This window comes from Pseudopipra pipra, chromosome 10, assembly GCF_036250125.1.
Source record: "Pseudopipra pipra isolate bDixPip1 chromosome 10, bDixPip1.hap1, whole genome shotgun sequence".
Classification (NCBI taxonomy): Eukaryota; Metazoa; Chordata; class Aves; order Passeriformes; family Pipridae; genus Pseudopipra; species Pseudopipra pipra.
The window spans coordinates 10,149,488-10,173,479 of record NC_087558.1 but is presented as its reverse complement, the minus strand read 5'-3'; the positions used below and the strand labels follow the sequence as shown (position 1 = coordinate 10,173,479).

The 23,992-nt window shown below is 41.0% G+C and overlaps 1 protein-coding gene across 19 annotated transcripts in view; it reads left to right on the top strand.

Annotated features, from left to right (window-relative positions):
• Positions 1 to 22,341, top strand: part of LRCH3 (leucine rich repeats and calponin homology domain containing 3) — a 63,788-nt gene extending 41,447 nt beyond the window's left edge. For 4 of the 19 annotated variants that reach the window (XM_064666150.1, XM_064666145.1, XM_064666146.1 and 1 more), the window contains 12 exons: positions 255 to 306; positions 450 to 590; positions 1,815 to 1,862; positions 2,788 to 2,841; positions 5,869 to 5,949; positions 7,316 to 7,387; positions 8,224 to 8,272; positions 8,774 to 8,887; positions 9,498 to 9,616; positions 11,136 to 11,273; positions 13,484 to 13,561; positions 15,820 to 22,341. In XM_064666150.1, the coding sequence (XP_064522220.1) occupies positions 255 to 306; positions 450 to 590; positions 1,815 to 1,862; positions 2,788 to 2,841; positions 5,869 to 5,949; positions 7,316 to 7,387; positions 8,224 to 8,272; positions 8,774 to 8,887; positions 9,498 to 9,616; positions 11,136 to 11,273; positions 13,484 to 13,561; positions 15,820 to 16,023 (1,150 nt within the window). In that variant the 3' untranslated portion in view covers positions 16,024 to 22,341. Of the gene's footprint in view, positions 1 to 254; positions 307 to 449; positions 591 to 1,814; positions 1,863 to 2,787; positions 2,842 to 5,868; positions 6,030 to 7,315; positions 7,493 to 8,223; positions 8,273 to 8,773; positions 8,888 to 9,497; positions 9,617 to 11,135; positions 11,274 to 13,483; positions 13,562 to 15,819 lie in introns of those variants that run through there. The other 15 variants (XM_064666144.1, XM_064666142.1, XM_064666143.1 and 12 more) reach the window with 15 other exon arrangements.
• The last annotated feature ends 1,651 nt before the right edge of the window (positions 22,342 to 23,992 follow it).

Sequence of the window (23,992 nt, the reverse complement as noted above, 5' to 3'; positions counted from 1 at the left end):
GTACATCTTGTGCTTTCTACATCTTGGGCTGTAGAAAAATTTTATCACAACTAAGGAGAAGAGATAGAAATGACTTCACAAAATCTGTCGTGCACAGTCAGTTAAATCACAATCACAGCAGTTAAAGAGCTTTGCTTACTAAACAGTTACTCTTCTGATTTGATAAGATACTTGTGTGTCACTGGCAATTCATGTATGCAAAATTTTTATATTTAAGTTAAAAAGTCTACTTTCTCTGTTTTTGCATTTGTCAGACCCCTGCCTGATTCACCTTATTTTCTCTCGCTGTCAAGTCACCACAGTCAGGTAACACATTGAACTCCACTGTTTAATTCTTTTGGATGAGTTTGATGCAATACCAAACCGATGTTATCCATAAGACATGGACTGTTACTCCATAACCTGTCTGCAGCTCTGACTTTACAGCCTGATGCACTGTTTTATTCCAGGTGCCTAGCACAGATTCTGAGCTGCACCGCAGGCACATCGAGCGCACCCGTCGGGAGGCTCAGCTGGCAGCGCTTCAGTACGAGGAGGAGAGGATGAGAACAAAGCAGATCCAGAGAGAAGCTGTCCTTGACTTTGTTAAGGTACCTCCCTTTAGTACCTACTTGATAGTTTATCTTTTCTGAATCCTGGAATTATAACTGATTGCCAAGGTCATTAATACTTGTACGTTATGCTCCTGGGCGTGCACCGCACTTTATAAAGAAAATCGTCAACTAACTTGAAGTCCATTCAGTCTTGATGCTGTAGCTTAACATAAGCAAAGTTAGAACTGGGGAGGAAATGGAAGATTCACCCAAAATATGAGTGTTGCAAAGAATTCTGAGTTTGCATAGTCCTCCTCATTTACTCAGTTTTCATTTGGATACATGTGACAGGGTTGGTATAAGAAAGGAGGAGTCTTTATCTGAGAAGGCATAGAGGCACTGTAATTTTGAAGGCAAATTTGGCAGGGAGGAGAGAATCATACACACAAAAATGTAATGTTACCTGATCTACTTTGCTATTTTATGGTAATAAAATAAGTTACCTCCAGGTAAAGCATGGGTGCAGACTTAGGGTACATCAGACTCTCTGTGGACACTGGGTCTTCACTTTCTCTGTCACTGCAGTCAGTATGAAGTAGTCTGCTGCTTAACATGCTAGTTGACTTAAATTTATTTTACTGTTTACTGCTCTGGGAACCTACCCAAATCTCACAATCCCAAATTTAAGAAATGTTACAGTTAATATTTTGGGCTTAGAGTGGTCTGCAGAGAGGCAAATAATGGTTTATTGCATTTATTTCTTTTGTAAAGTTAGTTCAGAAAAAGGGTTTTAACTGCCTGAAACTGGGCTCTTCATTAGCACCAGCTACTCTCAAGCCCCTGGCACTATTTTGTAGTAAAGCTGCTTTATTAAAGATTCAGCTCACCCTTTCAGTTAAATACTTAGCTGTATAGGATGCATTTTGTTCATTGATGAGCCTCTTGGGGGTTTTTGGTTTGGATTTGTTGTTTTTTTTTCTTTCGGCTGCCTTTGTTATTCATGAGCACTTAGCAGTTAAATTCCTCCCTTGGGTTATATTTTGGATTTCTTATGCATCTTTCATATGCATAATTTTTTTTTAAATTGGGGGTTTTGTCTTATGTGGAGTGAAAGCTTTTTTTTTTAACTAACAGTGAAGTTTCAGCTGAGTGGAAACTAGCAATTTCCCCAATGCATGGTTTATTTAAAAACTAAGAGTTCTGTTTTAAAACGCTTCTAAATTATGCTGATTGGTTCTGAGCTTTTGTATTATTATTTTCATTTTTCTTTTTTCTCTATAGCTAAAAGCATCCTTAAGTCCTCAGAAGCAAAGTCCTCTGGATAGTGAGGTAAGAGTCCAGTAAGATTATTACTAGGGATGTCAGAAGTATTTTCCTGATTGTGGAGGATTCTTCAGAACTGGGTTATAGCATAGTTTTTTCGTGCATTATTAAGCCTCGGGTTGGGTTTTTTTGCTTATGGGAACAGTCTAGTATTTCCTACTGTTCATGTAGACTGCCTGTCCAAGTGTGTTGTTTTATTGTTTCTTGTATGTTTTCTATGTTCTCTGCAGAAAACAGATTTCTTATTCCATTTTAACATGCTCCTTTTTTAAAGTTTTATTCTACTATAGTTTTGTAATCAAAACCAGTAAGTCAGTAGGGAACACAAATCATACAAGGCTCACTCTTCTAGAATATACAGAGCTGAGCCAATGGCATCTGTTCAGTCTCTGCATCAGATTTCTGCACAGTAATAGTTCTTCCACTGCTTGCCATCCCCACTTGCATCCAGAGAAAGATAATTCACTTGGTAGTGTTAATCAGATCAAAACTTTTAATGATACAATGAATATAATCGTTCTTTAGCAGCATTTTTTGACTAACTCTTTTTTGTTAGAAAATTACCAAAACATGGGGTAATTGAAATAGTTTTTGCTCCTTTTTCTTCTTAATGTTTTTCTGTTCTTAATTTATTCTTTTAAAGGGTCCTTTGTTCCACCACAGTAAGCACTGTCAATGCACAGTTTTCTGTATTTGCTTGAGACAACATAGAAAGCAGAATAATTGATTCCTTAGTACGAACACATGTAATTCATAGGTCACATGGCTGTGTGTTCCTACAGGGTTTCATGCACTTCATGGATTGTTTTAAAAAGCCTCACAGTGTGATAAGCAAGCAGTTCATGTTCCAAAATTGTCTGTCTGTTCTCATACCATGTGTTTCTGACACTGTGTGTGTTTCTGACATTACTCCATCTCTCCCACCTCCCAGTGTCCCTTTCCATCCAGAAGGTCTCAGCATACTGATGATAGTGCCTTGTTAGTGGTAAGATCCTGCACGTCATGGCCTTTTTATGTGGCAGATTCTAGAGCATAGAAATAACGTGTTGTGATTGTCTCAGATTAGACCAATTGATTTAGAGCTAATCTAAATAGCATAAAACATGACCATCTTCACTGAAAAGTAGCTTAGCTGTGAACTATAATGTTATGAATATGTTGACGCTTTTGCTGTCAGCTATTGGTTAATAATACCATTATGGTTTTCCACAAAATAATTAAAGCTTGTCTTTTGCTGAGAGCAGAAGAAAACTACTGATAGTAAAGAACAGTTTCCAAGATGAAAAATTCACCTCTAGTTGTTCTGGTTTGATTTCTTCTCTGTTCAGCTGCTTCCTAATTGATGTGCTCTTCAGTGTCAAGTAAGCAATTTTAATGCTTGGAGTACAGCCTTCTACTTTAACCTGTCTGCATCCTGCACATGGGGGTTAGAAATACTTGGCACAGGAAAAAACTGCTCTGCATATGAATGCTACAAATCATGAAATATTCCTCATACTGTTTTATTGTTTATTGATGAAAATGTCTTAAAGATCATCTATTTTAACCACTTACCAAAAATAAAAACATTTATGTACATAATTCATGTTTTATGCTATTTCTTCCTTTATGGCATCTTAGCAATGTAGCATAATAAAAGAATATAATGCCATAATCCATGTCTATAAAAGAAAAAATACACTTGATTTGCCTGCTGTTGCATGACTGCATGCCTAGAATTTATTTTCTTAATTTATGTGCTTCCAATTGTCTGCCTAAATTTTCTTTAGGCAGTGCTCTCAGTTAGAATATCTCTCTCCTGAACATGTTGGTCAAGATATTTACTGTGTCTTTATTCAGACTTTTTCGTTTTCCTGTTTTCATATGACTAGCACTGTGTGGGACAGAAAGAAAGCTTAAAATATTGAAGAGAGGTTTAACGATCATGTGTCTGTTTAGAGAAATCACAATCAATGAGCATATTAAAATGTGCTTTTGTGTTTAGATAATAAGAAGCAGGAGAACAGCAGTGATTTGGGTTAAGAGTTGATACTCTGTTGTCAGTGAATTCATCTTTGGAATGTATTTTAAAGATACCTTTAAGGGACCCCATTTCTATTTGATTGTGTGATCACATGACTTTTGTTGTAAATTAATAGATAGTATTTTCAGAAACTATTTTGAAACTGGCTTCCATTGCTGTTTGTTTCTTTTGTGTCTTTAACCAAGTTACATCCCTCCACTTCACAAAACAAGTGACCAGGCTGGCAGGAAAACATTGGAAGTGATCATTCCTCTTCGTTTTTCTTTTAATTCCTTGCTCTTTTCAGCAGCACTAAACTGTAATAGTACATGGAATGCTGGGGTTTCTGAACTGCTGAAGTATGATCTGCAGCTCTTTTCTGTATACACCCTGTGTCTAATGATGACATATGCCAGGGCAGCTGTTTCTGGCAATTACTGTAACTGGAACATTAAGCCTATACTAGCTCATGAATTTGTAGCATTTTTTGTTTCCACAAATGTATTTTATATGATAAAAACAGCAAGGAAATGTTCATCAGTTTGCTTTTTAAAAAAAAAAGTTTGTCTTTAGACTTGAAATTCCTTTTACTTTTTTATATTTTATTGCATTTCATTTGACATTTTCCCTAACAGATTTGAAATTTAGCTAGGTCTGCTTTCTGAGGACATGAGGAAAAGGCTTTTAAAAGTACTAAGTCTAATAGGTAGTTAGAAAGCAAGTGAGCTTCCTTTTATTTTACTACTTCACTCATCTGGTATTGTCACTGCTTTAACAGAAACTTCTTAAAACCAAGATTTAAGTTGTGAATCTCCTTTTTAAAATCTTTGGTGTTTCATTTGGTTGTATTCTTGTTGTCTTTTATCAGTAATTAAAGGTAAAAGGTATTCACGTTGCACAGTTTACTCTGACCATTTCCTTCTGTTTATAAACAACTTCAGGACAGTCTGTTTGAAGTCCCAAAATGATTGCCCTTACCTTCTATGCATGTTAAGGGTTCAGTTTAGTTGTAGTTCCTTCTGCATACCTGTGATTTGAAGTGAAATGGAGGCTGGCTTTAGTACTTCATTGCATGCTGTGGTGGATTTCTTTGTGTTGACTTGTGAGAACCAGACTAAGTAACATGTTGAATAAATGTAATCACTGGCCTCTCTGAGAAAATAAAAGTTTTATATTAGCTGTATCCTCTTGCTGTTCTCAGAAGGGTGGTCCCATTCATTACAACTGAGATTACTGGTTGAGCTGGTATCAAGGTTTTAGATTTGGCTAATGATTTCAGCCTTCATTGCTTCTAAATCTCACTTTCCTTTAAATATCTTCTTGTTTTCTACTATACTGTCCCTTACAAGGTTAGCACTATGGAAGGGGAAAAAAACCCAAAACATCCTCTCTAACTGCTGCTTGATTTTTCTGTTGTGAAGCCCATGAGGTGCTTAATAAGCATCAGGCAGCTGCAGTGACCTCTTCCTTTCACAACCTTTGTGTCATTGCTGCCTTGTGCTCCCTTCCTTGTGTTGTGTTTTATTGTTGTGGTCCCAAACATGGCCTGAGGCTGTCATGTTAGTGTTAGCACATGGGATCTCAGAAACATTTTAAGTTAAGGCTCTTAGGCACCAGAGTGTTACAAATAATAATGGTATGGGTAAAGTAAGCAGAACTTGAATTATGCTAATTGTATCCTGGAGTTTTCTCTCAGACCGTTGGTATCTGTTTGTGTATTCAAATGTTTAAAAACCGAATTCCCTTAGAATATCCTTATTTGGTTTGTGCAGGGTGCTGGTTGGGCTTTGCTTTGGCACTCCCTGTATCTACAGTTGTTCCTGGCACAGGGAGATTGCTCTGACTTCAGTGCTAGACCTAAAAGCCACGTGCAGCATGTGCAGAGGGTGGTGTGAGTCTGAACTGCAGCATCCTGGCTCCTCTAGTATTGTGGCTGCCTTTTCTTACAGTCGTTCTTTGCCTTACTTCTTCCTTTCTTCCCTCTCTTTCTTTCCTTACTGTCCCTGACAGAATGGCTTTGAGCCTCTCTTTGTGTTTGAGATTGACAATAACACCAATACCATTAAAAGGAGGCCAGGGACTTGCAAACAGGTGAAGAGCATGTGGTGTGTTGCTGTTGTGATTGTTGCCCTGTGCTGTGCCGTGTTCCCCTTCCCTTCGCCCACTGCTGGGTACATGCATTGTGATGACTTCTTGTTAGTCTGTGTCAAGGTTACCCTGCTCTTTTCATACAGGAATAAACACATACCTTAATGTTACAGCTCACCCCGTTCTGGTTTATTTTACTGTTCTCCTGTGCTAGCTAATGTGTTGTGAAAGTCAAGTGATATTTTGAAACTCTTAAAAAAGACAAACCAAAACAAACCCACGATTTTGGCTCTGTCCTGTTCTGGAGAAAGAGGCTGTCTTGAGGATCAGCTGTTAAATCTGCACGGGGCTTAAAGATGTTTGTGTGCAAGGTTTGCCCTGAGTTTAAACCTCTCCTTCAAGTCCTTCTGGCTGTGCTGTCCTGTTCTGAAGTGGCGGAATAGTTGCAAATGTTTTAAATATTAACATTCCCAAGTGTGTCTTTCACTACTTGTAGAGTTTCTAGGTGTCATTTGATGTTCTTTCCTGTGAAAGAACATTCCTCTTTCCTCACTTTGCTATTTGAGTGCTGTTTCAGAAAGTATAGTTTCATTCTTGAGCCATTCAGTCCTCAAATGTTTACTGTGTTGAAAACAGAAGACACAGAATTTGGCCCTTTAGATTGACTTGTCAGTGACAGATGGGCACACTGGAGTCCCTGTTCTATAAACAGGAAAAGTTGTTTATTTGGTTGGGTTTCATATTGGTGATAATTGAAATGTGGCTGTGTTTTATTTATGGCAGCACTGTAAATTCTGACACTGACATCTTCCCTGAGAGGTAGATTCCACCCACAGAATCTCATTTACTTTGTGTGTAATCACAAGGATCAGCGTTAGGTGTTTGTGGCAAACACAAAGTACGTATTATTGACCCCATTATATGTGAGTTTCTCAGATTTTACAAAGTTGATCGGAAAATAACTGACTAAAAATGCACAGCATTCTCAAAACATTAAAAAGAAAGCTATTTATTTTTAATAGTGGCCTAGATTGGACTGCTGTAGGGTAAAATTTCCTTTTTTCTGATGGCATAGGTGTTGCTAAAGAAGCTTTTGCCTCACTTACTGTTCTTAATTCTCGTTTTAATGTCACTGTGTTATGTGTAAAAGAAACATTGCACCTCCCAGGCTTATTAGCCAGAAAGTTCAGGAGGATAGGAAGGCTTTAAATGTAGTTTAGCAAGTATGGATCTGTTGCTTGTTGATTGTTTCTGAGGATGTGATCATGGTCACCTCTTCATTTTGAACTTTGCTGCATTCCACCTTTGTACATGACCTGTCAGCTGCTCTCTAACTCTGCTACTGCCTTCTCTTTCTTTCTGCATTCAGTCACTCTCAGGGTTGAACCAAGAAAGCTGTGCTACTACCCTGCCTAGTGCCTCTACCTTCAGTCCTGTCAAGGTATCTCTTGCTATTATCATTCACCAGTAGAGCCAACAAAAAATCTCGGATCCACACATCTGTTTTAACAGGTGTTAGTCTGTCAGCGTCTAATCCAAAGTTCAGGTAGGGTATGAATCCGATTCACCTGATTAAACTGTAGTAGGTATTACCTCATCTTAGCTTTAGGCTGTGTCTACAGGAGGCCTGATCTATAAAAACATGGTAACCAGTCTCTGCTCGGAGGGGTTCTTGGTTGTCTTTGATGTTACTTTTTCTGTACAAGATCATTTACTCTTGATCAAGTTGAGTTCATCAAAAGTACACTTGTACTCTTTACCTCTTTCTTTCTCTTCTGTGGAAGCTGCTATACTGAATGCATTTCTCACAGGAAATCATTAGGCTGTGTAAGCACTGTGATAAAACCACAGTGTGTTTTACTGGGGAGGGATGTTCAGTAAATAGCAGTTTTGTATTAACAAAGGTGTCAAAGAGGTGTATCTTTATTGAGGCCACTGTAATGCCAGTTTTGCATATTGCTAAATACCTGGGGTTTGGTGTTCCCTTTGCAAAGAATACTTTTTCACTTTGGGTTGGAAGGAAGAGTAAACAGTCAGTGCTGTTTCATCATTGATTTCCTCAGAAAGAAGCAGTTGTGTCATTTCTGCAAAGGAAAAAGCTTTATCTCTGCAGAGATGAGACTTTGAGAACAACATACTGTGTTTTTTCACATTTCTGGTTATTTTTCTTAAACGCATTTAGATGATGGAACTTTTTTTAAAACACAGCAAATTAAAATGTAGTCACAGCTTTTCCAGATTAGCACCATTTATACTCTTCTGCTTTTTTGTTCACAGAGTGATGACAGATCTACCATCTCCTCTGGTTCACCTACCACTCAGACAGGTAACAGGGAAAGGAAGAAAAATTTCTGAAAAATAAGATCAAAATGCCTGCTTGCTTCTTTGTCTTATGAAGAGAAGGGAGCATCTGTTCCTATCTCTGTATGTGGCACTGCTGTGTTTGAGAATTTACCCAGTTATTTGGGTCTCCTTAGAAAAACGTGAGGGAAGAGACAACAGGGATGAAACATGTCCTCAGGCAGAGCATAGGGTTTGGCTGGTTTAGGCCTTCATGCAGGCTTTGGCACACAGATGCATTCAGCAAGAGTCAGAACAGTTGTTGGAATTGGTATGTGGAATGTGCTTTGCATGCAAGTGTCCTTGGAAGTGCCTTTTCCTGCTCTGTGCTTTTATCATGCATGGCTGTAATTTATTTTGTCATTATTACATAAAAATTTTTGGTTTGTTCTTTTTAATTACCACATTGCTGAACCCATTTCCTATTTAAACTCTAACCATTTCCTTCTTCCTCCTTCCTTTCCTGTGCCTTTTCACATTTGTTTAGTCCACCTTTCCCCTCCATATCCTGGCCATGCAGCCCCGCCTTCCTATAGAAACCCTTCCCAGCGACCTGAGAGTTTCCTTTTCCGAACAGCTGTCAGGGATGAAGCCAAGAAAGGTAGGTTATATAGCTCAGAAAACAGCTAGTTTTGCTACATTATATTGACATCTGCATTACCTGGGGTTTGCAGTGTTTGGTTACTTCAGGTCTTTATCATCAAACTGCTTTTAGAGTGCCATTTGTAGACAGGTGGCATTACATACTTTGTGAACAAACTGTTTTGTTTAGAGTTGTCAGATATTCCTTTGTCATATCTGTGGAAATATGAGAATTTGTTCTTCCTGGTATTTGCTTGCACCTTTGCTACACAAGCCTTCAACAACTGGTGAAGGCAGCTTGATAAATTTTGCACTGCACGGTAGCATACACCAGAATTGCAATTTCTGGAGAAAGACTGAACCACTTCAACATACTGCATCTGGCAAAACTTTGTCCTTATTTGTGCGTGACTATTACCCAACAGAAAGAACAGAATCTCAACAGAAAGAAAAATGTGTTAAAGAACACCTCCTTTAGATTAGTAGAGCATTAGTTTGATTAATAATTAAAGGCAAGAAAGGTGTGGAAAGGAATGTACTGTCCCTGTTTGTCACGTGCAGTGCAGCACCAAATGACACAGAGCAAAACGGTGCTTAGTGATTTTCTTTTCTTCATGCTTCTCTTCTAGCTGTAGCTTCATCCTCTACCCGTGCCTTGTCTCCTGCTCATGATTCTGCAGACCCTCAAGTGAGACAAAACTCCAAACAGCGAGAGGAAGAGTTGGAGCTGATAGAGCAGCTTCGCAAGGTGAGTGCTGCCAGGAGCCAGAACGTGGACATTGTAGTAATTGTGTGACCTTGCTCAATCTGCCTTTGTCTTCTGCACCAGTTTCACTGACCCAATATGGTGCATAGTTGACCAAAATTAAGTGGCATGGTACAGTCTCTGTGGTTCCTTCAGAGGGGTGCAGTGGTGTTCACTTGGTTGTTTGTGGTAGATAAAGTCATCTTCAAGTTCTGTAAAATAAAGTATGCTGACTCCTGCTTCTGAGTGTCCAGTGAACTTTGCTTTTAACATGAATTTGTGCTTCCTTTCTTCCTCATCAGCTTTTACACTTGTAAGGAACTCCCTGGAAAATTGCCTCGCTGTCCTCTTTTAATCTGTTTTTTAAAACTCCTCTTTGCTGTAAAGCCCACAGAAAAGCAGATGGAGTGCAGAGACTGCTGCCAGTCATGCTGACAGCATGGTTTCCTTGTGTGTTCTGGATCTGTCTATTGATTCTTGCCTTATCCTTAGTTAAGTGCAGAACATTTGAGACACAAATGTTTCTTATATTTGTGCTTCTTGTCTGTCCAAGGCCACCACACTCCTATTTTGTCTCCAGATACAACGACAATAAACATGAATATTGAAAATGCCACATGGCTTTAAGGTACTGCCCTACTTTGCCCCAGACTTGTTTCTGGAGAACATGAAGGGATTCCTTGAGGTGCTCTCATTAATTGTTGGAATTTTCCCAATAAATAAGAATTTGCTTGTTGAAGCTAATCTTAAAAGCCATAAGCATCCCAGATGGACAAAGAGAATTTCTTCTCTTTGTTAAAGTAAGGACAATCTTTGTCTAAAAGAAGAAAGTTACCTTAAGTAAAACAAAATTTGGTGCTGTCTGCACACCCTCTCTTCTTTTATCCCAGAATGTTCAGTATGTAGTCTGTCTCTTGTTCTACTTCCCAGGTAAGCTTAAATCTTTTTTTAATACTTAAAAATTTAGATACAGTATTAAAAGTGAAATTCACACAGCATTATTTTAAATAGTTTGAAAGCTGAATTGAATTTTTATTCATTCTCTTATACTAATGCTATAACTACCTCCTTTTTAAAGGACTGTTTATGCTGAGTAGTTCAGATTTTTATTTAAAGGCAAAAATGTTGTCTTGACTTTTGTTGACTGTATTGTCCTCCAAGCCACGAAGACAATTATTTTCACTTCCCTTGGCAGAACTATTCTCTAAGATGTGTAGGGTTAGGAATACTGTTCCTAGATCCTGATTTCCATTATTTTTGAATAATGGTTGTATTAGTCCACTGTGCTGTACGATGAAACTGTTCTTCATTGAACTCAACTGCTCCCAGACTGCGGCCGGCTCTGGGCCTCAGTAGTGCACAGAGCTTCCCTTGAGGTTATTCAGAAGGCTGGTTGGAAATGCCATGAGGATGGACAGAGCTGGAATGCAGGAGCTCTGCCTTGTACAAACTTGTGCAAATGGATCTGTTGGAGGCAGCCAGCCCTCAGTCCCCGTGTGTGTCCGTGTCCGTTTCTCCGCAGAACATCGAGTCGCGGCTGAAGGTGTCGTTGCCCAGCGATCTGGGAGCCGCTCTCACCGACGGGGTTGTCCTGTGCCATCTGGCCAACCACGTGCGGCCCCGCTCTGTCCCCAGCATTCACGTCCCCTCCCCTGCTGTGGTAAGTGGGTAATAATGACAGTATTTTATAGCTGTCCAGAATAACATCCAACAAAGTCCTGTGATCCAGACAAAAATGCTAAACCGAGTGTTCTCTGTGGACTTACATGACAAAAAAGTAACCATCTGTCCTGTTTGAAACAGGTCTGTAGTGTCATTAAAAGAAATTCTGTTTGGGTTTGTTTCGTTTAAATGAAGTTACTTCTGACACAGATTGTAAGCAAATGTTAACATTTTCAAGTCTTCCCTAAACATGTTAAGTTGAAGACTAGTGAAGTAAGAGTTCATCATGAAAACTGAAATAGGATATTTCAAAAGATCAAAACATCTGAGAAGTTCAGGAAAACAGATAGTGGGGAATTACAACATTCTCTACAAGTAGGATCCCATTACAGAAGACAGTCAAAACAGGCGGAGGGACTAAGTTGATTCCTGTGTCCACAGCCCTAGAAATTCCTCTGCTTAGGAATTTTAGCAGAGCACACTCAAACTATTTGGAGAACACCATCTCCTGGAACTAAACAAATCCAGTCATACCTCTGTGATAACAGGAAAAAAAAGTTGTTGTGTCAGGGGACTGTTGAGAGCAAGGAGGGAAGCACACAGAGAAGTTTGAAAATTTCTGCAGTTGTTTCTCTTACCCTGCCTGGCTCAGTGTTTCTGGAAAACACTGAGGGTGATCTGTTTCTGGCCACATTACTGTGTATCATTTAGGGAAAGCACAGAATTAGGGAAAGGTCAAAAACTGCAAGATAACAGCAGATTATTTACCTAATCTATGTTTGAAGAATTCAAAGTTTAGTAAAAATATTTAGGATCAGCTACTTAAAAGTAGTATGAACAGACAAATTGCTTGTTATGCACCTTTAAATTGTATGAATAAAGGAAAAAACTGAAGACTGAGGGAAGAAGTTGAAATATGCATGTAGTGTTCACTTATCCTTCTTTTGGAGTCATTCTTTGTGTTGGTTGGAATTTGAACTGGCACTTCCAGGGCTGCCAATGGTATCATTGTGGTTCCTCTCCCTGGGACTCGATGGGAACAGGCAGATGCCCTCGTTATTTTGAGAAGGATTGAACTGGACACGGCAACATTTTAGGCAGATTGTGGAATCCTTCAGAGCAAAGGCATGTAGCAACTGCTCAGAAGACTTGCGTCACCAAGAAGATCTTTTCAATGGCCTGGTTTTGTGAGCTCCTGAATATTCTGTGTGAGGAATTAAATCATGGCTTTGTCATGTGAATCCCAAGGAAGAGGCAGCCTTTAGTCACGTGGCTCCAGGAGCAGAAGAGGCACAGTGTCATTCCCCAGGCACAATGTGATCTTTGTATTCCCTTCATCCTTTGGGAGAAAGAAGTCAGTGCTGGCCTTTAACCTGCTTCCTTGGTGGGGAAATGCAGCATGTGGAGGGGAGAGAAGAAGCCCCAACACTTATGGAAGTGTTGAACTCACAGAGGCCACTGGCTGCTGCTGCTACATAGACTGTGAGTAGCTTGTCCAGGGGAGCAGGGAGCTTGTGTCTCTTGAACCAGAAAGGAATAAGCTTCGAGAACAGAAACAAGACAGAGCCTGTGCTGTGGTATGTCTGGAGAGGTGTGAAAGCTGACTGCAGAAAAACCCTCTCTTGAAAAATGCCAGTGAGTGCAATTCAAACAGCTACATCAAACACATCTACAAGAGGCCGACAAGCAGCAAGCTTCAATTATTTTTTGGTTTCATCTAACCTTTTTTTTTTTTAACTCTTTGTTAATTGAAATAGGGTTTGATATTTATATATTTTTGCATTATAGTAATCCACAATAGACTCTAGATTGCTTCATATAATGAAATTGCTCTGGAATCACAGCATGAAAGCCAGCGTGCTGGTTTTGGCTGGAGTAGAGTTAAACCATTTTTTACAATAATCATGTAAAAGTGTTAGCCAGTTTTATATAACACTGTGTATATAAATATTGCAGAGCTTAGAATTGTTCTTTTTTAAAAAACATTAAGTGTTCATAACTTTGCTTTTCATAAAACAGCTTTGAAAATTGGGCTTGGTTTTCTAAGTAAAGCAAACTTCAGCAGAGCCTGCTTTGAGTTAGACAAGCTTATGTCAGTGCAGTATGTTGTTGGCAAAGAGATTTATTAAGAGTTTTATTTAAATAAAAAATAAAAATCTTTTAAAATCTTGCCAGTGAAGAACACTGTATGCCTTTGCTTTTTTGCAGCCTAAACTTACAATGGCAAAATGCAGACGAAACGTGGAGAATTTCTTGGAAGCTTGCAGAAGGATTGGAGTGCCTCAGGTACGTATTTCTGCTATCCTGATATAATGTTGCAGATGCAGTTTTGTGTGGGCTTCAGAAAATAGAACCTTCTGTGAAAGTTTGGATTAAAACAAAATGATCAAAAGTTGAGACGGTTCAAGTCTAGGCTGTCCTGCAATGCTGATCAGACTGATCTTGCAGGGTCTTCCAGAGCAAAATGAAGTCAGATAGAGTTTATCAGAGGTCTGAGTCACTGTTGTGCCTCAAATTCATAATACCTGATGCAGGTCAATTCTGCTTTTAGAACTGGAAAGTTTTTCTCAAAAACCAGTTATATTTTTTTAAGATTAGATATGTGACAGCTTAAAAGTGGGATAAAATTTGGATAACGTTTTGCATGTGTTGTTTATATTCCAAAGCTTTTCATATTCCTTCACAATAATTCTCTTACATGAATGTCTCTCCTGTCTTACCAACATTTGCAGTGTTATGGGCCTTTCTCTGATGGTTGGTAGCTGTCTTTGCATAGATCCTAATTCTTTTGTTATGTACCAATGGTACAAGTCTGTCTTTGCTATTCCTTGTCCTCTTTTGAAACTCGGAAGATCTAGGAGGTGGGAACATATAAAATAGTCCATCCTACCCTGTTAGTCCATTTATGCTGTTTTATGCTGTCCTGTGCTTTGCACTTTGTCTTACATAGCAGCTGTCTCAGTAGAAATAGTTTTAATACATTCATGTTTTTCTGAATTTTTTTTTAAGTGCACTAATTGATTTTGGGTTGTTACACTGCAAAACATTAATGTTTCTGTTGTAGGTGGTGGTTTCTTTCTTTAGTATTCTTAAAGGGAAAAGTGGCTCATGTGCCAGATGCATCTAAAGGCAGCTCTTCAGTCAGTCATGCAGGGTTTTCTGGTGCTTTCAGGTAGTTTCATTTGCAGGCATTTGAGCCACTGGCATTTTAGGATGCCATGTTTATTGAGCTGTGTGGCAGTTTCACATGGCTCAGTGGTGAATTGTGCTGGAATGTGGTAGGGAGTTCTAAGTGATTGTTATTACTTTGAGATCCTGCACTATTTTGGTCCCCTAAGAAACTTTGGACTTTTGATCCCAGCAGAGCTGCACAATATAAATTCATCTGGAGCAAAATTGTGCAATTCCATCCCAGCTTCCCTATTTATAGCTCCCTCAAGTATGAAGATGTAATTTTTATGGGATTGCAGTACAGAGCAGATCCCTGAAATGACCCACAATTAAAAAAACAAAAAAGCCAATCAAGAAAAAGTCCCTTGTAATCCCAGGCTGCTCTAGCTGCTACATCTACTGTCTGGGACTCTCCTGTTTTTCTCATGTATCTTGTTTTAATGTGAAAGAGTTCAAGGAGAGTCTCTCTGGGAAAACTTCCTGGAACACCCCCACCTGAGCTCTAAAGTTACTCTCACATGTCTGCATTACATATCCACTGAGATGTGAATGTAAGATACCTGTTTGTAAGAGTGGCGTGGCAGCCTAGTGTGCTTTTCTTCAAAAGATGCCTGCAGATATTTCCTTTCATTTTAATACTAATTACAAAAATAAAAGGCTTTCTGAAAGCATGGATCTATGTAGGAATACTTACCTTCTAAGGGGAAGGTTACTTTTAGAAAAGGCTGATTACAGGCACTACAGCAGAGCAGCCATTTCTGTAGGACCTTTTGTGGTTAAAGCCCTTGGATCAAAGGAAATTGGCAGCTGAACAGATTGATACATGCATCTAGATTTCACTGATTATAGCAGCTACCTGTGGGAAAGGGAGGGGAAAAACACACAGTGGGAATAGTTACAGAACTCTTAAACTCTAATTAGTAATAGATATTTCTGCAGGATGCTGCATTCAGGCATCAATTACACATGAATAATTCCTTGTCCTGCCGTTTTCATTAACTTAAGTTACATGTGGAGGCTGAGCTTTGGTGAGTACTCAGTGCCAGCAACATCTCAGAAACCTGTAACCTCTTCTTTTCTGGAGAAAAATGATTTTCACTAAAGTGTGTGTAAACTGCTGTAAACTGCTGTTTTTAACAACAAGGAATAGTTTGAGATGTACAAGTGACAGGCACCTCACTGACATTGAGTTCTTTGCAATAGGAGTCTTGCAAATTTCTGTGTGAGAATTAACCAGCTGTGATGTGCTTCTCAAACATGTAGGTTGTATCTGAGATGTCTGATAACTGACTGCTTCGTGGATGTTGCTATGGCTCACTGACTGACCTTTTTTTTCTGTCTGTTTTCCCTTCCTGCTCACACACTCTGGACAGGACAATCTTTGTTCCCCTTCTGACATTCTTCAGCTAAACCTCAGCGTTAAAAGAACAGTTGAGACTCTTCTTTCCCTGGGGACAGATTCAGAAGAATCCAGTCTTGTCTCCCTTTCCGTTCAGCTCTGGGGCTTTGTGGTGTTTTACTGTACTCTAATGCTAACGCTCTGTATGTTCTATCGCTGGGTCTGTTTCTCTAGCTGAGGGGTAGTGGTGCTGCTTCCTCCCTCCATCACTCCGGTGCTTGGGAACAGATTTTGGGTTTTGTCAAGACTGTGTGTATGAAGTGCTTCGTTTCCCACAGATGGGACAGAGGTGACAAGTACAATGTGTAAACACATTGGTGCACCCACACAACCATCTGTGACCTCATTCACATTTGTATTTGCTGTGTCACATTGAGCAGATAAAATGCTTTACGAGGGAGGAGGTGCAGTCCCTGGGGTAGACCTGACGCTGAGCTGAGGACATGGCTGCATTCTGTAGTCTGCTGACCCATGGTGAAGTATTAGGAAACTGCACTGTCAGGTTGTGCCTCTGTTTCCCCATCTGTATAATGGGAATTGCACCCACTCTGGTAAATTTCCCGAGGATTATCTGATGAAAAATGTTAAACAATGTGAAGTATTTTTTTCAGTGTCAGTGTTCTTGATGAGATCTCACAGTCTTAGGAGACACGGTCTGGTAAGTTTTGTCCACAGATTTTTGTAGCTTTATTTTTTTCTTAACCCCAGTCCCTTATCCTGCTTCTGAGAGCATTTGATGTCTCAAATTTATAGACTCTGTTTTATTACTTTGACTCAGGATTTTTAAAATAACTGTCAGTAAATCCTGAGCTGCTTGAACTTCACAACAGTTCAAGCAGGAAATTTTCAGAAAAATTAAGCCCTTCAACAGCTTTAAGTTTTCTGGCACAGAAAGAAGTCTTTTAAGATTCTGTCAGATGCTACAGAATGTCATAGCAATTTACTGTGCTCTGGATAAAACTCACCAAAAACTTGTTGAGTTGCCGCTGGATCGTGGGCGCCCCAACATAAGCTTGTTCCGTGCTCATTCCCTTCTTCCTCTTACCCTGTCATTTTCAGAAACCTTTGTATCATGCAATTGCAGAAATATAAGCCCCGGCTGCACAAGCACTCTTCACTGTTTTACAAAACTCAGGAAGTCTTCCATAAAGCTTCACAGCTTTTCCCTCCCCAGGGAAAGCATCCTGGTGCTTTAATGCTTTAATGTCTCAGGGACACCTCAGAGCTTCAGGGCACTCCTGGTGTGTGTGTAACAGACCGTGTCTCCTCAGAGTGTAGATTGATTCAGGGAGCTCTGCTGAGAGACCAGTGTCAGGTAAGTGTTCAGTAAATGGCTGTTCCAAATATGTCTTCAATAAATTTCTCTTATATCTGCAAGTGCAGTAAATGGCTCATAAGCCCAGTGCAAGTGGTGTTGGCCTTCCAGCGATAACCTGGAACAACTCTGAAGCACAGTTTAAGACACACAAGAGTTCAGTTGCAAATGTGGTCACTACCAGTAAAATGTGTTATGTGTACGTGGATCTCACAAGCTCTTGTACCACAAAGTGAGTATTTAACAAAGGAGCAAGTCAAAGAGCTGGTGCTCTCTGTCCAAGCCACACAAAGTGTTCTGTCCAAGCCAAACATCGCTGAGGAAAGAGGGGACCTTTGACAGGGGGAGATTGTTTTATTTTTAAGTAAGCTATTTTTGCACAGCTTACTGGTATGAACTAGAATGAACTCGGTTCCTATGTTTCTTAACTTCTAGTGAACACTGTGATAAAAGCTGCAAGGGGTTTTACACTAACAGTGCCTTCCAGTTTTTAAATTTTGTTTGTCATTACTGTCTGTGGTATGGAGTCATTCCAAAGCTTTTTCCCTTATCTGTTTGCATACATAAGGAAAAAAGATAAGGCATATTTCCTCAAGTTTACAAGTATTTTCTTAAAAAGCACACTTTTTTCGAAGTAACATAATTTTGCTGGAAGAAAAATGTATTTTAGCCTGATCATATGTGGCTTCCTGTGAGAATTTCAGTCTGGGTTCACTTGTTTTCTCTCCACTCGGAGCTTTGCGGGAGGAATGTTGGCTGCCACAGTTTGTGCTGAAGGATTTCTTTAACATCAGAAATCAGTAAAGACTCAAGGAGTGGAGAAATGCCAGTTGGTGCGAAAATAACACATGAAAAATAGTCTCTGTAGCTCTATAGGAAGGACACATTTGGGTTGTTTTCTACAGATACAGAGAACTGTTGGACATGTATCCTGGCTGTTGTGGAGTGAGGATGGCCAGGAGTGCCAAGGACTTCTGTAGGATGAGGCTTTAAGTACCTCTTAGACTGAGAATAGCAGAACTGTTAATAAACACTTTGAAACCTCTTTTTGCATTTTGCGTATTCCTGTTATTCCTCAGAAGGATTTTGGGGGTCGCCCGCTAAGCCGGGGGCACTTCTGGGATGTGAGTGAGTGGTGGTGACTCATTCCCTGCTCACAGCAGGGCTCCCCTCAGGTTGTAGCTGACAAGGCTTGTCCTGTGAGGACTCCCTCAAAAAGGGATGTGATTTGGTAAGGAAGCTGTGCTGCTGTGGTTCCTCTCCTGCTCTGTGTTGCAGCAGGTTCATCGTGTTGGAGCAAAGCTTCCCCCTCCTCAAGTTCATCTGCTTTTGGTTTCATAAACCACTGCCATGTCAGTGTGGGCAGAGATGGAGGACAATTTGTTATTCCCCTCTTCTCCCACAATCCTTTTTCAAATTCTTATTTGTAGAGTTTTTTAATAAATGAACACAGGGATTAGCTGAAGGCCACCTTCTTTGAATAGTCAAGGTCATGGTTCTTTAGTCGCAAGCAGAAATTTCATGTCCTACCCCTGTGTGTGTGTGCTGCCTGTCCATAACATTTCATATTTCAGTCACCTTTTGCTTAATTTTTTTTTTCTTTTCAGTTGAGTGGTTTTCATCCATTTTGTTTTTGTCTTTGTTTTGTTCCCCATTCAGGAGCAATTATGTTTGCCTCTGCATATTTTAGAAGAGAAGGGTTTGACACAGGTAGCTGTGACTGTCCAGGCGCTCCTGGAGCTGGCACCCCCAAAGCAGCAGCCACTTCACCACTTGTCTGCTGTGTAAAGACCTCCGGGACCTTTTGGGTTACCTTGGCTAAGCAGAAGGACCTGAAGACTTTACTGCCCATGCAGTGCATCCAAACACACAGAGCTCTGTTCTAAGGAAATGAGTTTCCGTGATTCCTGACAGGAATGTTTTACTTCATTTCTCCATTTTTTTTGGAGATCACAACAGTTTCCAGTAACATTTTTACTACCAATTTTTTTGCCCCTTATTTAAAAAAATGAGGGTTGGGAGGAGGGCAAGGAATTCCAGTGGCTGGCTGTTGGAGCCAGCTGTAGAAACTGACCTTGCAGGTGGAAGATATGGATGTAGAGTTAGGAAAGCAGTTCCTAGGGGAATTTGTAAAAAAAAGGATGTTGCTGCAGGGGTCACATGGGGAATTAAATTTCTTTCTTTACCCACAGAGTGCAAAGAAATGGAGTTTCTTTGCCTCCAAAGAACAACCTTTATTTCTATTATAATATTTTAAAAATTGCATCACACAATCTTAAACTGCAGTGTTGGGTAACAGGGTCAAACCTCACAGAGCTGTAACTCATGTTGGCATGTCCTCATTACTAAAAGTTGAAGAAAAAGAAAATTTCCCAAAGGAAAACTTACTACCTGTTTTCTCCACCAAAAACACGTTAGTAAAAGATACTAAATCAGATCTGTTCAAACGGTGTTTAATCCCATCAGAATTCTCTCTAGGTTCACTTTCTGTTGGGGGTTTAATGTCTTTATTGGAACACTTTTCTGACATCAGTGGGTGGAGATCTCTGCTGGCTCACGAGAATCAAGTGTGTATTTCTCTGCAGTGTGAACAATCCCAGCCTACCTTGCTGCTCTCTAGGAGCCCTTTGTCAACTAACTCATTCAGGAGGGGCTGAAGCATCCCCTGCAGGCACAGAATGTATTAGGGTTAGAGCCCAGTGAGATCCCGAGGTGGGCTGGGTGTTGTCAGAGCAGGGCCTGTGCAAACACAGCTTCTCTTTGGGGGGTTTGACAAGGCTTTCAATAAAGCCCTTTATCATTGGAGTTTATGTAGAGAGATGTGGTGGTTTTACTTCCTCTTTCCTTAACATAAAAATGGAAATTCAGTGTACAGGAAGGGGAGAGGCAGCCGACAAGTTTTGCATTTTCTTGGAAAACTGATGTGCAAAACAAGGACAGCTCTGTGTGCTCTGCTCCTAGTGACGAGGCCAAGCTCACTACCAGATCAATTACAGTAATTTTTTTTTCCCCCAAAAAAGACCTCACAAAATCCAAGTCTCCACCCATGCAGATCCTCTGTCAGGCTTTGCCCAATTTCAAGCATCCCAGAATGTTATGCTACTAATACATGGTGCTTGGGGTCTGAAAGCAACTGCAGGCATCAGTAGTATTCCATTTGGGGATGCATTTGAAGCAGAATACACCAAGAGGATTTTATGCAGATAAAGAAAGAAGAAATGGGAACAGGTTAGCTAAAAGTCATTTTTGCAGAAGTAAACCTGTGGTGGGAGCTGCCAAGGACTGATCTTAGCTGTGTTTTTTCCCTTTTGATTTGCAGTTTTGTGTCCACTTTGTTTTGCTTCATGTATTTCTTTCAAGGTCCATTGTGGTGACTGTTGAATCCCTTGTTTCACATCATTATTTTGGTTGCTTCTTATTGGCATTGACTGATCATGCTGCAAGTGGAGAAAACACCTGGAGGGTGTTTAAAACTGCCCAGCTGCAAAGAGAAACCTCCTCATGCTCTTCCTGAGCCCTGCAAGGAATTGATGCCTAAAGGTGCCAGTAACTCACAGTACACACAGGAAGAGCAGCTCCAGACGGGCATTCTTTCCCCCTGAAGTAGCTCTTGTATTTCACTTATTTTTGTTTGTGAGGAGCGTTCTCATTCTCAGAGGGTTACATAGAGGTGTCTGAAGGCTCTGCTGCAGTTTGCTGAGGGGAAGGTTCTGCCACTTGCTGGCAACAGCACAGACGCAGACACAGGTGTTCCTGGTGTGTTTGTCTTTGCACATCATCTGAGAGAGGGGGGCACTGACTTCATCTTGGTTTCCAACATTAGGTCACCTGTATTGTTACAGGGACATGTTGCATTTAGCAGCACGCCTCTTGTGGGCTATTTAAATATCTCTGTTTGAAGAAAACCAGTCCCTTCATGGAATTGAAAGGGTGTGGTGATTGCTTCAGTCCAGCTTTCAGCACTTAAAAGAATGAAACTTAATACTATTCAGGTTGGTGGAAGTTTGACATTTCATTAATACTAGTTTTTAGTAATTAATGTGGTGGGGGCTCAAGTCTGGCCGGCAAGAAGGGGCTGTTTGCGTTGCCTGTGGCTCTCAGCCGTGTGCGAGCCCGTGGAGGGGCTGTGTCTGGGCAGGCAGGGGGTCCCCAGCACTGGGTACTTGGTTCTAAGCAATGTTCACTCTGGCAGTTTCAGTGTAGGGGATTGTGTTAGTTTGACGTTTGTAATCCTGTGTTTTCACGCTGGCAAGCACTAAATCTGGTCCAGATGTTTAGGACAAAATCCAAACCTGAAGTTTCATTGTACGGTTTATTTAATGTGTTACACCAAATTGACTTCAGTTCTCTCTTGCAAAATGGGTTGGGATTTTCCAGTGTATTTGTGTGCAATTTTCGTTGTATCCCATGAAAAGAATATTTGAAAGAAAACATGTATAAAGTTCCTTGTTAAAGCAAAGAGGTGATTGTCTTTCCTCTGTGGGGCTTCTGTGTTGGAGGATGTGGGAGGGACCCACCTGAGTGTTCCGTGCTGCTGGTGTTCCTGCACTGACTGTGTGGTGTCACCATCCATCCTCAAACCTGGCGAGCCCTGGGCAGCATCTGAGGCTCAGTGAGGTTACGCACTCCAGATGGAGCATCCCAGCCACTGGGGGCTCGGGGCAGAGCAGAGTTTGGGTCTTCCCCCTTTGAAGGGGAGGCTTTTGAGAGGCCCCACCACCGGTGTCCCACTTCAAATCCATCAGACACAACTCTTTACAGCACCAGAGCACCTCTGTTGTAGCACCTCTGGTAGCAGCAGGATGGCAAACGGTATTTTTATCCTTTTATGACTATAAATGGTTCTTTGAAAAACTGTTTCAGAAACAGAGGACTTGAAAGGTGAATTTGGACATCTAAAAAATGCTTTTGTATGGATACTGTGATGTTTTACAAAGTGATCTAATTTTGTTATTTCTCAAAACAGTGTAAACGTGTAATTAATAGAGTAAAGGATTTTAAAGCTTCATCCTGTGCTGTATGTCTGTAAATACATTCCATAATTTCTGTTACATATAAATGTGTCTGAATATTGTATATTTTAAATTGCCTGTATTCTGCCAGTAGTGTGAACGTCTAGCACATTGATAATATAAAAGGAAACCATGGATATTTGAAATAAAGTTTTAAAACTCACATGAATTACAGTATTTCTTCCTGATCTTTTTCTGTTGAATCAATGAATGTCACATCCTCTATGTCGGGTGTTTATTCCCCTTCCACATCATCACAGTTGGCATTTGATGGACCTGCTTTGGTTCTCTACTTTTCGTAGATCCTTCTGAGTCCCTTCCAACTGAGACTGTTCTGGGTTTGTTCTTAGCCAGAATGTTTACTTCTCTTTTTGTCCCTCCTCACCACTAGTTTGTATTATTTAAACAAAAAATAGGACGCAAGGCCTATAAATTGCCAGAGATCCACAGACCCTCCCTGCCTGTACAGGCTGTGTTATCCTATGCTGCTCTTCCCTGCTCATCAAGCTGCTTCAGCATCCTTGTCTGACCTGGTGATTCCATCAGTCACTTGGGAGAACTCCATTCCTGCCTCTGTCAGGGCTGCCCAGCTCTCTCCAGATGTTTATTTCTGCCCCTCAGGCTAAAGCCTCCTCCTAACCAGCTTCCCAATCTCCAGCCTTTCTTATCCATTTAATTTCCAGGAAAACTCTTTCTCCACAGGGCTCACAATTTCCCTGCAGAAAATTCCGTGGAGGTACACTTTGATCCCATTTCTCCATAGCTGGGAAAATGGAGCAGTTCCTCAGAACTGCCAGGTTTGGGACACTGCTCCTGTCACTGGATGTGCCCAGCCTGTTTGCTTGGCAGCTATACAGCCAAGAAACACAAGTCTCCTGTGGTTTCTGCGGATCGAGGTGAGGCTGGTTTGGAGAGCAGCACCCCTGGGATGGGCTGGTGCAGCAGAGGAGGCCAGGAGGAGCTGGAGGGGTGGCAGTGTGGCCACAGTCCCCTGGCAAGAGTCTATGGCAGCTCCCCGGGAGGTGTGAGCTCACGGGGTTCAGTCAGGTCACACCCCTGTGCCCCTGTTGTGACCCCACAGTGACCAGGACAATCATGTTGGGACCTGAGGTTCAGCACACCCCACTTTATGGGAGAAGCAAACCCTGTTCCCCTTTTTGTTTTTGTTTCCAGAGTTTTGTTTCATTCTCTGCTGAGAAGTGAGCACGGCCCAGCCGAGGCCACGCATCAGGTTTCAGGTGTTTGGCTGCATTACTAAAGCATGCCTGGAGTTTGATATAAACAGCAGAGATCTGCTGCCTCCCCCCCATCCTGCTTTTTCCTTAGCTCAAACCCTCTGGAGAGTTTGTGATCAACTTCATTCCTTCCACCCAAGAAGGTCACCTGTTAACAGCCACCACATATGGAAAACACTAGTCCATGGTTAAATGTACTGAGTCAGCAGCGCATGAAAAGGAAGAGTTAAAATTAGGAACGTAACTCCCGGGAGTGCATTGAGATGCCTCCTGCAGTGGGATGTAAGCACAGTCCTGGCTTGACACTGCACTGGAATTACCCTTGTTCTTAGCACTGTGTGGGGACCATGGGAAGCAAGTGCATTTGTTCACAGCTTTGGTACCAGTGCTGGAATAGGAACGTGTTCAGGTGTCAAGCAAGTGGCTGTGCTCCAGCGGGAACACCAGTACTTCTAACGTGGATTTATCTGGAGCATCTGAAACTGCAGCACTCCTGGATAGTCGACTGCCTGACAGTGGGGCACCAGCCCCTTTCCCTGTTCAGAGTTCTGAGCCAGAAGCTCTCTGCTCATGGTTTATCTCACT